The sequence below is a fragment of the Halictus rubicundus genome, chromosome 12, assembly GCF_050948215.1.
Source record: "Halictus rubicundus isolate RS-2024b chromosome 12, iyHalRubi1_principal, whole genome shotgun sequence".
Classification (NCBI taxonomy): domain Eukaryota; kingdom Metazoa; phylum Arthropoda; class Insecta; order Hymenoptera; family Halictidae; genus Halictus; species Halictus rubicundus.
The window spans coordinates 1,016,346-1,033,589 of NC_135160.1; the positions used below are offsets into that span (position 1 = coordinate 1,016,346).

General features: G+C 38.0%; 1 protein-coding gene across 1 annotated transcript in view; it reads left to right on the forward strand.

Moving 5' to 3' along the window:
* Positions 1–17,244, forward strand: part of LOC143360069 (uncharacterized) — a 213,647-nt gene that overhangs the window by 86,063 nt on the left and 110,340 nt on the right. Inside the window, exon 4 of the mRNA XM_076798632.1 lies at positions 11,381–11,422. Coding sequence (XP_076654747.1) covers positions 11,381–11,422 — 42 coding nt within the window. The remainder of the gene's footprint in view (positions 1–11,380; positions 11,423–17,244) is intronic.

The window sequence follows — 17,244 nt, forward strand, 5'->3', positions numbered from 1 at the left end:
TATTTGACGATGCACGAAAATTTCCTTTGGCAGAACTCTTTATTAGCAGGAAATGCATATTATTATTCATTGAAAAATCATTTAACAATTTTTTTTATGCATAAAAATAATTTTTTTTTCAACTTATTAATTTTATTGTTAAATTTAATTTTTTGTGACTAATTACCATTGCATATGCATTAGTAACCAAATTTAGATTTTTGTAAAAAAATTTGGCCATGGAGGCACTCTCTAAAGTGCCAAAAATCGCAAAATGTTATATTAACTGTAAATGAGTGTACAATAATAATTCTGTGTAATGGAAAGTTCTTACCAAGGAATATGCATTCTTTATACATTTAATAAAGTAGATTTATTTTTTGTACAAATTTTCAACGGTGGTTTTATTTGTTAATTGCATATAAAACTTCAAATTAACATAAAACAAAAACGGCAAAATATATCCTGAGATTCATGCATATTCGGATATATTACTTATCATAGTTTAAGAATTTCATAGTTTTGTCTGCGACTTTTTGCGACTCTCAATTTTATAAACTTTTTAAGAAGTGGCCATACTTTCCTTTAGGATCTATCGCGGAAAATTTGGTATTTTCTTTTTAAATGTATTAGTTATATTGTTAAATTTCATTTTCTGTGGATAATTAACAATAAGTATACATTTGTAAACAAATTTGGTTGTAAAAAATGTTGCCATTGTTCGCCACAGTTACAGTGGGGAATTTACTGGGAAAGTTCAATATTCGTGTATATCACGATATGAAATACATTTCTTTTGCAAAACATGCGTATTAGGATGGAAATTGTTAATAATAATCAATAATAACCATTTTTATGCATAATACAATTTTGCAATAATTATATATCAATCATTTTTATGCCTTTTTAATTTGTTTTTAATATATGTTTTATAACTATTGAAAAAGTAATAAGAATGTAAGGATAGATCGAAATGTGCAAGATCACGAGAGTCAATGATTTTGAGTCGCAATCAAAGTACTGAGAATGACTCGGATAGCGAAGCAGCAGCAGCATGCTCGGATAGCATTTTGTTGAGTTTATTCATTTTATTCACTAGTATTATAATTTGTTTAAGTTTATTATTGTTAATTTTACATATGGTTCATTTATTATTAATTTTGTTCTAAACTTGTTAGTTTTTAAAAATAAATTTGTTAATTTTTAATAATAAAAGTTTTTTTTCTAAAAATTTTTTTTTGTTACAATTATAAACTATATTGGTAAATATAATTGTCTGTACAAAATTTCCTCTATATATGCATTAATAACCGAACTATAATTTTAGAAGCACGAAGGATGGGAAATATCTCATCAGTTAGTACGGTAATGCCTCGACATACAGGGAAAACTATGATCTCTTGCTTGCATCTTTTACCGTTAGCATCCAGCTTAGAAGAGAATAGCAAGTGAACGAAACATCGACACCGGCGTGTTTGCAAGATAATATTAATTCAGTGAAAAATCTATTTTGTTTCTAATGACTTTTTTTGTGAAATTTTTATTTTTAAAATTATTCTAGTAGTTAACATTAAACGCGACCATGGAATATTTAAAAGTGAAGAATTGATGTTGAAATATGTTTTAAAGCAATCGATTTCCACGACAAGTACCTACCTTATTGTAGTTTCAATAAAAATGCAACAAAATTGAAACGCACGTTGAAAGTGGTCGCCCGGTCGACGACACACAGGCGTTCAAATAAAACACGGCGTATAAAAAGCGAAAAGGAGCCAAAAAGTAGAATTGTAGCTCGGCATTATTGAACGGTGCTTCATATAGCATGGACGAAACGCGGTGTATACTTTCGTCGGATAAAACGAAACAGAGACCTACGGGGGTACAGGAGGCAGACTCATGACGAAGGGCTGGCTTTGGAAATGCGACCTGGGAGCAATTGCGGTTTACAGTTATAGCATAGTTTCGCAGAGTGTTGTTCGGTCTGGGTCGGGGGTGTAATTCCCAGAAACAGAACCACCTATGAAATAGTCACGTAACTATTTCACGGTGATGGTTCCCCTGCACGCGCAGTCCAATTTGCTTCGCTCCGGAAGTCTTATTACTTTCATTTCTAACAGCGCCTGTCAAACGTTCGACCAAAAGAAGAAAACACACTACACCGAAAGACACAATTTTTGTATATTTCCTGGTCTGTCTTTCTTTGCATGAGTTAATTCTTTTGCAGTGAATTCCTAACATTAAAGCTAGGATTTTCAGCATTCTCTCGTCAAAATCTACAGGATTACATAAAAAAAAGTTAAACATTTCTGGTTTCTTCAGGTGAAGTTTAACCAGATTCTGTATCGAAGACTCAAATAATGTGAACAATGAAGAATCCACGTTATGTGAAAATGATTCTTGATTGGAGATTCATGAGGATCAAAGTTTCGTCAGGTTTCTGGTTAGGTTTGATACTTCTTCAGGTTATGGGAGCTGGGAGCGAACACAGTTTCAGACATGTTTTAATCTACCTCAATATAATTGTGAGTTTATATAACTCCCCACTATCTCATGGAATTCTTAATGCTACGTTTACTTTAAACGTAGCAAAAATTGGAAGTTCAAAGGTTATCTACTCTTGTATATGCTTTCCCGATTCACTTTAATTTCACCGTTGCTTATGAACCGCGGATCACATGCTAAAGAGCATTGGTAAATGTCAATGGTCACTTCTGATCGTGTTTGAATACCAGTTCGCGCAACGGTACCATTAAATTCTTAAAATATCTGGTTAAATTAAAGCGATAGCTGCTACGTTAGCATTCTCTACATCCTCAACTTCGCCAAGTTTCTTTTCTGCGAGAAGAAATTTGGAAAAATGAAAAATACTAACACAAAGACTATATTTTCGACTCACTTGCGTTAGTTCTTTCAGTAGAGAAGCATCCCGGTTCTGTATCATCAGATCGGAAAGCCCTGTGCATTAAATGTCGATACCTTTCCCCCGGAAGCAGTACACCGAAGAAAACATGCGAACGTCAGTTATACTCGCGTTCGAAGGGTGGTGCTAATAAATCTTCCTCGGTTGTTTATGATGGAACGCGTAATACTGTGATTCATTGGCGGGGAAGCGAGAAATTGCCTCCTGATCTATAACTCCCCGATAAATCAGGAAACTTCGGTGGAAACTTCTTCGCAACGCGTGGTAAAAGGATCCGCTCGGGTTGCAAGAGTTATTTAATTATCCCCTTTCTCCCTCCTGAAGTAGAGAGAACTTTCTAATTGTAAGGGACACGAGAGTGTTTGGATCTGAGACACGGATGTGACTCCTTTGTTGGGTTGTGATCAAGATTTCGGTACGCATTCTGCAATATATCATTATTTCATTTAGGTCAGTCTGGTTTATTACTAGGAGAACTGCAACCCGTAATTCAGAAATAAAGTAGAAAGCGAACGTTCCTTTCGGATAAAGTAGAAAAGACACGTTCCTTTTTTAATCGTTTGTCTCTAGGATAATTTTTAACCCTTAGCATTCGAATGGCGACTGTAATGCACCAGTAAAATTTGCTGTATCATTATTCAAAATATTTTTTACATTATTAAATTTGTTTGTATTTAATAAATTACTAAACATTTCGGCATTGTACGAGTAAGTTGCACCATTTTCGTATGTATAACATGAAAAAAAAATATATAGGAGGGCAATATTCTAGGTCGGAAGAAATGTTTCATTTTGGAATTAAAATAGCTTCGAGTGCAAAGGGTTAATATTTCGACATATATTCTCCAGGAAATACTAATCTACACCGAACGTAGAAAAGGACAGCGAAGCTCTAGAGGCCTAGAGGAAAATTTTATCGGCTAGGCATTTGGGACATATACAGGGTGTTCATTTGAAAACTTTCCAGCCGAATATCTCGAAAATTACGAGATATTAAAAAAGTGTAAAACACGTGTCCAAGGATTTCGAGGGGGAAATAGGTGGGCAGTATCAGTTTATTTGGATGGCGTTTTCAAGGTCATTTGAAGGTCAACTTTGTTTTTTCGTATATATTTTTTTTTGCTATATTTTTTATTATGGGATCTTATTGTACGTAAAAAGACCAGCAATTTTCGTAGAATACTTTTTTTTCGCGCACTAGTTTCGGAAATATTTAAAGAGAAGGAGAGCGAGGCATATTATTGTGAAAAATTCTTTGACGCAAATCGTTGATGTTTTCCAGTTGTGCTAGCACGTACCATTTGAAAACAAAATTATCTTCTATTGATCTCTTGTTTATGTTGTCTGTTTTTCAATATAAGATTGTACTATTTAGTCAAGTGTGAATCATCGTAATAAGAGATTCTAATATTGTAGTACAATTGATTGTATAAAATGGTGTATTCTTTAGAAGAACGAGTAGAAATAATTTTTATTTATGGAGCTGATCAGTGTGCTCGTCGAACTGCTTCCTAATACACATCTTTCTCATACGTACGTGTTTTAATTAGTTGCAAAGTTTAAGGAAACAGGATCGGTGACAAAAAGAAACCAGCCAAAATTCATAAAAGAAGATGATCAAATCGAAATTATAGGACAGTTTACTGTGAATACTGCTAGCTCAATTCGACGAGTTTCAATGGTAATTGGCGTATCAGAGGGATCTGTGCACAAACTACATAAACATACACATGATTAGTGGCTCTCTCCTGAAAGCCACTAATCATGTGTACATTCCAGGCCGTGATAGCATCAAACCTACAAACACGTAAACATAACAAGTTTCATCCTTATAAAATGCAGTAGCATCAAAAGTTATTGGAAGATGACTTTGACAGGCGGATTGAGTTTTGCGAGGAACAAATAGGATGAACGTCACTCCTAATCTAATTACCAACATTTGTTTTAGTGACGAATGTACTTTTTTCTTAAACGATGCTGTAAATCGTCATAACTGTCGTTATTGGAGTGACGAAAATCCACATCTCATTAGAGAAAGTAACACTCAATGGCCGGAAAAAATAAATGTTTGGGCAGGCATTTTACGAAATGCTATTACAGGCCCTCTGTTTTTCCAAGAGAATTTGAATGGCAATCTGTATTTAAATTTACTGGACGACATCATTGATCCACTTATAACAGAAAGTCTTGAAAACCGAAGAGATGGAAACGGCAATTTTTTGTTAAATGAAGAACTTTTGTACTTCCAACATGATGGTGCTCCCCCGTATTACACGTTACCAATTCGCCAGTGGTTAAACAATCGATTCCCACTAAGATGGATCGGTAGAGGAGGTGTTATTGAGTGGCCACCAAGATCACCAGATCTACCTCCAGTCGACTTCTTTTTGTGGGAACACTTTAAGTCTGTTGTTTATAAAACACAACCAGAAAGCGTCAACGATTTGCGTCGCAGAATTGTACAGGAATATAGAGCTATTCCAACAGATACCTTCAAAAATGTTCGTTCAGAATTCGAGAATCGTCTGTATTAGTAACAACGGAGAACATTTTGAAAATTTGTTATAGTTATAAAGAAATTGCAAACTTTCTCACAGTATAAGTATGACTCGCTCTACTTCTCTTTAAATGTCTCCGAAACTAGTGTGCGGATAAAAAAAAGTATTCTACGAAAATTGCTGGACCTTTTACGTATAATAAGATTCCATAATAAAAAATATAGCTTTCCATTTGAAAAAACAAAGTTGACCTTCAAATGACTGTAAACGCCACCCAAATAAAAAACCGATACTGTCCCCTCTTTCCCCCACGAAAGAGGACACGTGTTTTACACTTTTTTAATATCTCATAATTTTCGAGATATTCGGCTGGAAAGTTGTCAAATGAACATCCTGTATAGAGTAGACTCTGTATATAGGTCCGCGACGACTTCAGGCCAGGAAGTACAAAATAGCACATTCCTGCTGAGACACTTAAACAGATGAAAGCTTACTCAATTTGCGTCATCCTGCTAAGTCATAATTAATTTAGCCTGCCCATAATAAAATGAACTTTTTGGCGAGCAGGCTCCTCGTTGCATAATCGTAGCTTCGAATGACAAATGTCGAAACCAACGCTAATGGAATCGAGCATTCCATTAGAAAAATTCGTTTCGCGGTAATATCTCATCGGCATTATCAGAACCAGTCGGCGGATATCAGAATCTAAAGTGGTTCGCGAATTATTGATGTATGCATGTGTATAACTAGGAACTGGTACCAGAACGATACTCGTTTTGTAGCTCTGGCACACGTGGGATGCATAATGTATTTTTCAATCTTCTCTGCGGTTGTAACTTTTAGAGTAATGAGGGCTACTTTTATTTTCCTTACTCTTGGAAAGCCGTCGCAAGTAGGATCTCATAACGGCTCCTGCCAGGCGGATTCAATTTAGCCTGCCCGCTGCATGTCATCTGGCTATTTATCTGCTGAAATATCTTGCTCTACTACAATGGCGAAACACTTTGCCCTAATTACAGGAAAAACATATTTTCGTCGTGGACATTCTCTCATTCTCGATTACCAATTATAGAAATTCTATTCCAATTTATAGCTTATTATTTCTTGAGTATTTTGAAAAGTTTTCCGCTCATTAGACGTTATTTGAGTATATACTAATATGGCGGCGCTCTTACCTGTCAAGAACCCTGTAAATCGCACATCTTTACACACGCATAACCTTTGAACTAGTGATCCCCTGGGATTAAAACTTGGATTTCCGGAATTTTCTCGCCAAAATCTACAGGATGACGTAAATAAAAGTTAAAAATTTCTGGTTTCCTGAAGCGAAGTTTAGCCTCAATTCGGATTTACACTGTCTAAAACCGTTCAAAAAGTAATCACTGTGACCGGTTTATACATTTCTGACCAAATAAAGTTAACGCGTTGGTGGAATTTTCTGTAACACGGCGAAAAGTTTCCGGCGGCAATGCGTATTCGCCGGAAGTCAAATATTCTTTTGTGTTTTCCATAGCGATTCACGAGACGCGTGTACCCGCGGTTTCATACTTCATACCACGGGGTTACGCGTATCGATTCGAGGTAGATCCGCGTGCGGCGCGCGTGCAATATCATTGAAGCATCCTTTGATGCCTCGCAGAGAAAAAAAAACCAACATTCCGTGGATCATGACGAGCCGATACGCGCAACATCCGCGTTGCCCTTTGATATCGTGCGACGAGATTGCAGATTTCCATATAAAGTGTCGCCGTCGACGTTGAACGACGCGGTCGCATGGCGGAACGTCGTTAAGTGTGCACGCGACCTCGGTTCGCGAACTGTTCGGAGGAGACTTAATAGCAGGCATTGCCGGAGGAAACGATCGGTATGACGGAGATATTATTTTCTATCGAATCGCTTCCTGAAGTTCTGGATCGCCTACCGTGTACGCGACCGACGAATTCGCGTAAATACTCTGCGAATCAGACCGCCGACGTTTCTGCAAATTCACTGTTTCAACCGTTGATTACATAAAATACAAAATCCAGCGTTCCATTGAAATTTTGAGCCGTTCACTGCACAAATCGATTAACTCCACTTTTTGAAAAATCTTAAATTTAAGTGTCAAAGCACTTGGTATAATCATAACTTTTTATATTTATAATAACTTTCCTGAATAATAAAGATTAACACCATTAAACGACAACATTTTTTTGGCCATTGAATAATAAATAATTTATTTCAGAGGCCATTTTGATTAACTCCGTACTATAATGTAAATCGTTGCTATAATGCAACTCAAATGCACTACCAAGCGCTGAATAGTTAGAAAGGCCCAAACCCCACCTCATACAATTCAAATATGACTATAATGAAGATTCAGAATTTAATGCCATTAATATAACGAAATCTATAGCAGGTAGACCACAAAGTTTGAAAAACGTAGATCAGTCTTTATTATATCCTAAAAGTAGAACTATGACAAGGGAAAAAAGGAGAGACATGATGGACCTGCTAAAATTCATTCCTCCTGTTAAACATGATTACTATAAAAACTTGACAAAAAGTCGAAATGACGAGTCCTCACATACAGCTGATGAAGAAGACATTATGTATATTGCTGATGAATTAATCACAAATAATATATTATAACAGAACTGTTAATATTCATTTTTATGGAAAATCTGTAATAAAAATATATAATAATTAACTTTTTCTGTAATAAAAAACATAAAAATTTAAACACTGAATTTAACTTTATTACTTTTTTCGCTTGCCAAATCAACTAACTCCACCAGTCACATAAAAATTCTAACATTACTGACGATTATTTTTTGGCTATTCTTTCTTATTAAGTTTATATACCATTGGATGAAAGCTACATCTGTATTTATGTATTCTACAATATTTATTTGAATTTATATTATAAAGGGAATTTTAAAAAACAATGTACATTATTTCATCGCATTTCTCAACTTTTTGTTTTATGGAGTTAATCGATTTGTGCAATGAACGGCTCATTTATAGTTCGTCGACGATCGAAGTACCCACCGGCAGTCACAAAAAAGAAAATTGTCACAGGTAGATTTTACTTTTATCAGACGGAATCGATTGAATGAGATCAATTGTTCCATTGTTCTTATTTCGTTGGAATTGATAATTGCGTAAATATCAACAGCGTAATACATACGAGGCCTGCCTCGCGTCTGTGCCAAAAGTATGACGATCGAAAGATTTAGAATTAATCTTACGGAAACTTGAAAGAGAGACAAGTGGGTTAAGTCGATCGAATACATAGACAACTATCGGCGCAACGCTTTTGTAACTGACAGACCAACCAACGTACAATGCATGAAGGAAGGGTAATAGCTAGAAGAATAGGGTGCATATACGCGCTCCATTATCGTGGCCGACTTCCGGGTCGCGAATCGATTCCAGCGTCGCTGACAGATCGATTATCGTCGGATGATCGTACGTGTATCTACCGGTGTAATGGAATCGATTGAATCAGATCGAATCGAATCGGAGCGAATCGATCGTGTGGATCGAATTAGATAGCGCTGGTCGAGGAGACACGCTCGCAATAGTCCGACTCGAGTCGATTGAAACTCGAAACGGTCGGCAAGTAAATCCTATTGCAGTCTACCTATAAATCGAGACCGGAATGTCTGATAAAGTGGACTCTCCGTCGATGGAATTTCACTATAATTCTTTTTTTTCTCTTTTTTTCTTTCTATCAGTGTCGGGAGAAATCGCAAGGCGGAGAACTGGAATTTTTCTGCAACAAATCCCTCAAATTTGAAGAAACTTGTGATTAGACAGACAGCCGATGCTTGAACTATGGTGTATAGTTTATATTAGGGGGACCCATAAGTACTCAATTATTTTGAAATCTAAAACAAACTTTGTAGTATATTCAAGTTTTTATTTCTTAACCCTAAGCACTCGAATGACGACTGTAAGGCGCCACTAAAAATTGCTGTATCATTATTCAAAATATTTTTTACATTATTAAATTTGTTTGTATGTAATAAATTACTAAACACTTCAATATTGTACGAGTAAATTTCACCATTATCGTATGTATAACCTAAAGAAAAAATATATAGAAGAGAAATATTCTAGGTCGAAAGAAATGTTTCGTTTTGGAGTTAAAAGAGCTTCGAGTGCAAAGGGTTAATTTATTATATAATCTCCATCATTCTCAAGGTCAGTTTGCCATTTTTCCTGCAAATTTTCAATCCCCCTCTTATAGAAATCCAGGGTTCGTGAAGCAAAATATGACTCCAGCTGCCTCCTTACATCTTCTACAGAAGTGAATGTTTTATTTATTAAATAATGCTCCAGAGATCTGAAAAGATGATAGTCAGAGGCAGCAATGTCCCGTGAGTCGGAGGATTTATTACATTTTTAGAATCCTCTAATCGCAAAACATATTTCTGTTTAAGTCCCATTGCTTTATCAGTTTTCTATATAAATATGCATTTGCATAAACATCCGCAGTCTATTGATTACTTATGGGTACCCCTAATATTTTAAAGATAAAATGAGAAATTAGGATTAGATGTCACACGATCTTCAAGAAGTGACTATCCATTGCGCAATGTGGTTCGCGGAATCGCGTAATTTTGTGGGTCATTTTCCCATCTGCTCGAATCATAACCGTTTGAAAACTGGAACGACGTATCATAGACAAATCGCTCTAACTTCTCTCCGAATAGATCCAGTTGCGTTGAAACAGAAATTCTCTGTAAAGTTCTCTTATTATAGTTCCAGTAAACTTCTTAATTTATCCTAAGAGCAGAAAGCATCTGTGTTGCTCAAGACCATTTATAATATTATTTGTTTATTTTTTAAACCTATTCTTCAAGGAGCTTATCCTAGACATGTCAATCTTTCGTTTGCTTCTAAATGCAATTTCAATTCAATTCAAATTATTTACCAGCAACTGGTCAGTGAAGTGACGATTTTAATTTTGCTAGGTCGAAACGGACCCAGACCATTACTGTAATAGTTTACTATTGAGAAAGGAGGTCTTTAGGTTGCTTTCTATGCAGCCTTCTTCTCTACGGACGTTGCTTAACATCCGGATGCTTTTTCATCGACTCTATATTATACACAACTATTACAGCTCGATATTCTAATTTATTTCGCCCCGAGGTGTGTTGCTTCTCCTCAGCTACCGATGGAATTTCCAAGTCCTGTACGAGTTGGTCGTTCCTAACGTACCGCGGCGGCGCGTTAACTGTAATAGTCCCCGTAAAGTAGACTTCCCTTTCGTTCGTTCGCGTGCATCGAACCCCGAATCGACTCCGTGGCGCGTTCCAAGCTCTCCCCGATTTATTAATTACGTTGACGACCGCGGTACGCGTCGCATCGGAATCGCTTAAATTACGACACCGATCGTATTGGCAATAATGACGATCGCAATATCGCGCGCTCTTCGAGAAGCACTCGATTAATTTAGCCGTGCACTTGGGACATTAATTATCCTCATCAGCGGCCGATTAATTATGCTCGGTTTCTACCCCGCAGACCATGCGTACGTGCACCATGTAACGAGCAGCCGGGGCCCCTTGTTACCAGTCACGCTCGTTTCATAGGGAAATGCTCGCGTGCTCTCGCGAACTATACGCAAATCACGGAATTCGCTGGGCGACAGCTTGTTCTTTTAGTAATTGAATTAAAACATTTTTTTTACTCTGACATCGCCGAATTTATCGGGTATAAAAATTCATTCAGTGCCTCCTTGTCGAATCAATTGCGAAGCCATTTCTTTAAGTACTGACGATAAGACAAAAACGAATTTGTAATCTCCGACACATGACGGATAGCCTAGTTTGTAATTATATGTAATGTGACGCGAAATAATCTTCACTGAGATTAAAATTGTTTGAATAAAAAAATAAACTTAGCAATTTAATTTCAACCCCTAACTCTAAGCACTCCATGCGCATCAGAGGGAACAGATTAGTAATCAATTTGTATCTTTCCTTGGACGCAGCTATTCGCCGGGACCGCCTGTATGTTCAAGTCTCACAACAAGGTTTGTTCAACTTCTGTCTTCAAAGTATTGTGTCTGTTTTTCTGTCACAGTGTCGTGTCTCCTCGTCTCACCGTATATCCTTGTGTCTCGTACCACGCATTCGTCTCACACCGTCCTTGCGCACAGTTTTCTGTCATGATTTTCACACCGAAGCTTGTCTAAATCACGTTTACTATAGTGTAGCATTAATAAGCGATCGAGGTCGTATCGATGGCGGTAACACGCTGCTTTTTAACTGACACTGTTTTCCAGAAGCTACATAATTCTGACCACAGAAATAAAACAGTATTCCTTTATGCGTTTTGTGCGCACAAAATATAAACGAACATCATATTTTACCAGAAGAAATTGGATTTTTGTTTTACTTGTTAAAAGTTTCATTCGTGTTTACCTTTTTTTAAATATTTACAACACATTACAATTGCATGCTAAGATGCAGTCAAGAATTTAATATTTTATATTCTCTGAGGAATTTTTTAAAAATGCATTCTCATGACAAAGGTTCCGCGTAAACAAGTTATTTTAGAACGTTTATAAAAGCAGGTATCATAAGAAAAACAAAAACAAGGTTTGAACTATGACTTATCTACGCAAATGTCACAAATAAATAACGGTAATAATGATTTATATAAAGATTGGACACGTTGCGAGTTGCCATAAGTCCATAAACGTCAATAATTCGGCAAACATTCGCAAATCATAGTGCTCAGGCATGCGCCTACTAGAATTCCTAAATCCAGAACAAACAGCAATCATGTGACGGGCACTCGCAGCTCGTCGAGTGTCCTAGCTCCGATGTCAGCAGACTCGGCGCTCAAAAGCTCGTGACTAATTGTTTCCTTAGCTCGGGGACGGGTGTCGAGACAAGGGAAACCGGGATGGGGCTGGAAGGGGGATCAAATCAGAAGGATTGAATTAGCGAGAAAGCAGGCGGCATCTTTGCCCGGGGACTCCGCTCGTTTTCGTTTCTTCGGCTGGCTGCCGAAGGATGTTGCTCCTGCGAATTCAGCCAGACGGTTAGACAACCGCTCGCTCCTTTGAGCCTTCACGTTCCCGTGTAATGCAATTTCGTCCACGATGAGTCTTTCGGCCCTGTTCTCTTCCTCCCCCGTGCTCTTCTCCGCCCAGCGACTAAGACGACGTCCTCTCTTCGTGTTCTCGTCTCTCGGAAACCCTGGGTTGCATCGTTCGGTTTCCACGCACGTAGTTAGTCCGGTCGTTCGGCTGTCCGTGACGCTTCTTGTCCGTGCCCGTCGGAATTTCGACGTGTTCCTAGACGGTCCCGTTTAGAAAGCTGCGCCTCACTTTACCCTCATCGATGTCGCTCGCAATTTAACCTGTTAACCGGCTGATTTTTCAGACGCACACCCCCTCGTCAAGGGGCAACTCGAGCAAAATTAACACGTCCCCTGCCACCAGTTATTTCAGCAACTCTCGTCGTGACTACGATATTCTACAGTCGGCGAAATTTCCGTGATTCCACTGAAAATATTAGGGGGACCCTTAAGTAATCAATTATTTTGAAATCTAAAACAAACTTTGTAGTCAATTCAAGTTTTTATTTCTTAATTTATTATATAACCTCTATCATTATCAAGGACAGTTTGCCATCTTTCCTGCAAATTTTCAATCCCCCTCTTATAGAAATCCAGGGTTCGTGAAGCAAAATATGTCTCAAGGTGTCTCCTTACATCTTCTATAGAAGTGAATGTTTTATTTCTTAAATAATGCTCCAGAGATCTGGGAAGATGATAGTCAGAGGGAGCAATATCCGGTGAGCACGGGGGTGCGGTAAAACTTCTTATTGCAATTCTTTGATTTTTTCCTGAGTGAGTTTCGCTGTATGGGGCCGGGCCTTGCCAATTTGCAGTTTTACACGTTGTCTGTGGACCAAAGATGCCTTCTTTTTCAATAGTTCTGAATGCCGCCGTTGTAATTGCTGACAATACAACTCAGCAGTAACTGTTTCTCCAGGTTTCAAGAACTCAAAGTGAATTATGCAACGACAGTCATACCAAATGCACAGTAACGCATTTCCAACTGATAAGCTAAGTTTAGGGGTTGATATTGCGGTTTGATTTGCAGAAAGCCATTGCTTCGAACGCTTTATGTTATCATAACGATCCATTTTTCATCTCCGGTAACGATTCTTCTAAGAAATGGATCTCTACGAGATCTGGATAGCAATAAAGTGAAAATTGATCGGCGAATATTCTTGTTGGTCTCAGATAATTGATGCGGTACCCATATTCCTTGCCTATATGCCTTTCCCATTTCGTGTAGGTGCCTTTATATAGTTGACCATGTGGACCCAAGGCTTCTCGATAATTCTTGTATACTTAATTTTGGATCAGCTTCCACTAGAGATTTTAGGGTGTCATTATCAAATTCAACTGGTCGTCCACTTCGAGGCCTGTCAGAGAGATCATAATCACCAGCAGCAATCCTTCTGAACCAACGTTGACACTTGTTGACCTTCGATACATCTCCATAAATATCGCAAATTTTCTTTTTTTGTCACCGTTGCATTAAATCCCGCATGAAAATGAAAAAGTATGCTATGACGAATATGATCCTCGGAAGGTACGGATGCCGCCATTTCATTACAGGGTTGTGAATAAAAATTATAGTTTTTAGAATGTTTTGAACACAGGCTGCTTTACCGAAAACTGTAAAAGAATACGTGTTTCCTCTTTCCTGATCGTAATCGGTACACAACTGAAGGCAAAACAAATTCTTTGCAAATATTTGATTACTTATGGGTACCCTAATACCATGTATTTTTGAGTTGTTACCGACTGGGGGATAAAGTAAAACATTCGCTATACAGGGTGTCCCAGCTAACTTGACCACCTTGAATATCTCGCTTAGTGTTAGTAATAGAAAAAAACGTTTAGAACAATATTAACCTAACCGAAGGGGCAATATAATGATTCGGAAAAAACTTTTTTCAAAGTCATTGTTTTCTAAATATCAAGGTCATCCATTTCTTTTAAATGAAACTATATATTTTTTTTTATCGCGACGTAATAGTAGAGGTGAAGACCTCTTCAATGACATGTTATACAGTGACCTTCGTGAGACCTTGGGTATGAAAAATCCGAAAAGCATTACAGGTATTATCAGTGATTAATTTACTATCCTAATTGGTTTGGTATTAATGGTACACTAAATGGTAACAAATATGCCAATTTTTTAACTGAAGATTTGCCTCACCCATTGGAAGAAATACCATTAGCTCGAAGGATCGAGACGTGGTATCAGCATGACGGATGTCTGGCACATAACTCAAGAATAGCCCGTCAAATATTAAACGAAAAGTTTCCTCAACGTTGGATTGGGCGAGGCGCAAACGTTTTATGGCCTCCGTGGTCATCTGATCTAACTCCGTTAGATTTCTTTTTATGGGGAACACTTAAGAGTATTGTTTATGAACATGTTCCAACAACAGCCGAAGATATGAAGATGCATATTAGAACTGCATGTTCCAATATTAGCAATGAAACTATTAGAAGAACCAGAGAATCGTTTATTTTCCGTATACAACAATGTATTGCAAACAATAGTCATCATTTCGAACATTTATTGAAATAGAGTAGTTCAATCAAACCAATTAGTGTAGTAAATTAATCACTGATAATACCTGTAATGCTTTCTGGATTTTTCCTACCCAAGGTGACACGAAGGTCATTGTATAATATGTCATTGAAGAGGTCTTCACCCCTACTATTACGTCGCGATAAAAGAAATATATAGTTCCATTTAAAAAAAATGGATGACCTTGATATCTAGAAAACAATCACCTTGAAAAAAGTTTTTTCTGAATCATTATATTGCCCCTTCGGTTAGGTTAATATTGTTCTAAACGTTTTTTTCTATTACTAACACTAAACGACATATTCAAGGTGGTCAAGTTAGCTGGGACACCCTGTAGAGTGCCGTCCAAGCCTGAAGCAGAGTCGCCAGATCAGGGGAATTGTCTCGATTTGAGGGGAAAAAATTACCCTCTCTCTGCCAGTACCGGATTAGTCACGTGACATTGTGGCGCATGCGTGACGGAGACGAAACGGGTCACGTGACCGGCCCGTGGCGGCAGAGTGGGGAATAGCGCGATAGAGGGGGAAGTTAGATTTGGCGTAAATAAACTACCGCTGCTATAAATGATGAAAAGCGTCCTCTATTTAATATCATTAACACGTTCACGGATAGTAATAATTTCAGTGAGCTGCAAAAATAGACAGGCAATTTTTCTTAAAACCAGTTGTACTATCCGAAATCTGATTAGAAATAAACAATAATAATAAGTTAACTGTCATTAGTAATGACAAAAAATGAAATGTATATTAATTACAAAAACAAACTTCAATTGGAAATGTATATTAATTACAAAAACTTAAGGTTGTATACAATTAAATGAATAAAAATTGGCTTTAAAATTTGAATGCTAGTCATTTTGCATCACTATGAAAATGAATGCTATAGCATTTGCGTCCGCGAACGTGTCAATGCCATTAAATTACATAACTATTCCCGTGCGATTTCGTTCCTTATCGTTAGGTTAATTAAAAACTCCCATACTCTGGCCACGGAGGCACGGTTAGGTCTCTCGATTGCTCGGTTCGCTGCAATTACGCTGCGATTTCGCTTACAATGGAGCAGCGTGGACGTTCTCGCACCGATTTCCGTCGAAATTCCGCCGAAACTGCCTGACGTTAGGCGGCAGCGTGCAGCCGACTTGCACGAAAACGGAGAAAAGGCGCGCGCGGGTGCAAAGCTGGAATTAGTGTCGAGAGTAATTGCGTTAATGGAACACCTCGGTGGCAAACGGGGTCACGTATTCACCGCGGGATTCGTTCGAGAAGAATGCAAACACTAATTGGCGGGAGCCGGCGGATTGTTGCACCGGCGATGTTCGCGGCCAATACTGGATCATGTAATTGGACGCATTCGTTCGCGGCAGTCTGATAATTGCAGTTAACGCGGGGTAACTGCAATCGCAGCTTGTTCGGTCGCGCGATCGATCGAAAATCGCGTCCCATCCCTTCTACTCTAATCGGTCGCGATGAAAATCAAGTTTGCAGAAATAAAGAAGCTATTCCGGTTCTCGTTGTTTCGCCAATTTTTAGCCATTTTTTTTGCAAACAATTTTTATTTCGCAGAAAAATCCGCAGTCTAATTTATGTGCAATACACGCTCGAATAATTCGTTTAACAATCATATTTACGATTTTGAAATATTTTCTGCCAGAAGTATTACTTAAAGAAAACGTAAAAAAGTCGATTTTTTGGAAAATCCTCGAACTCTTTTTGCCGTGATGCTCTTTTAACTTTTTCTCTTTTTTTTTGACACGCCATCTGTCTCCTCGCCAACCCTCTCTGTCGCCGCGATAATCCGTCGCTCGAACGGCGCAACAGATGGACAGGAAAAACGAGATACGTTCCGCGTTAATGGATTTTTCATTTATATTCAGACCCGGTGGTAATTGGATTGGAATAATTTGGAGATCGAATGAAGTCGTTGGAACTCTCGGGGCAATGGCGGCGCGGCGTGTGTCCGATGGAAAAATTGTTTGGCGCGGTGCGATGGAACGTTTCGCTCGAAAATTTTGTTGCTTTTCCGATGTGTAACGGACGATGAATTTTTATTTTCTCCCGTTAGATTCTGGAATCACCCAGTTAATATTTACCGCCTGCGATGTGCGGGCTCTTCATGTTGGTGTCGAATAAATAGACGGTGAACTTCGTGTTTTGCATCGTTCCATTACCTCTTTTGCTGGAAGGAAATACCAAAACACCTGATTATAAATTTTCTGCAGCTGTTTT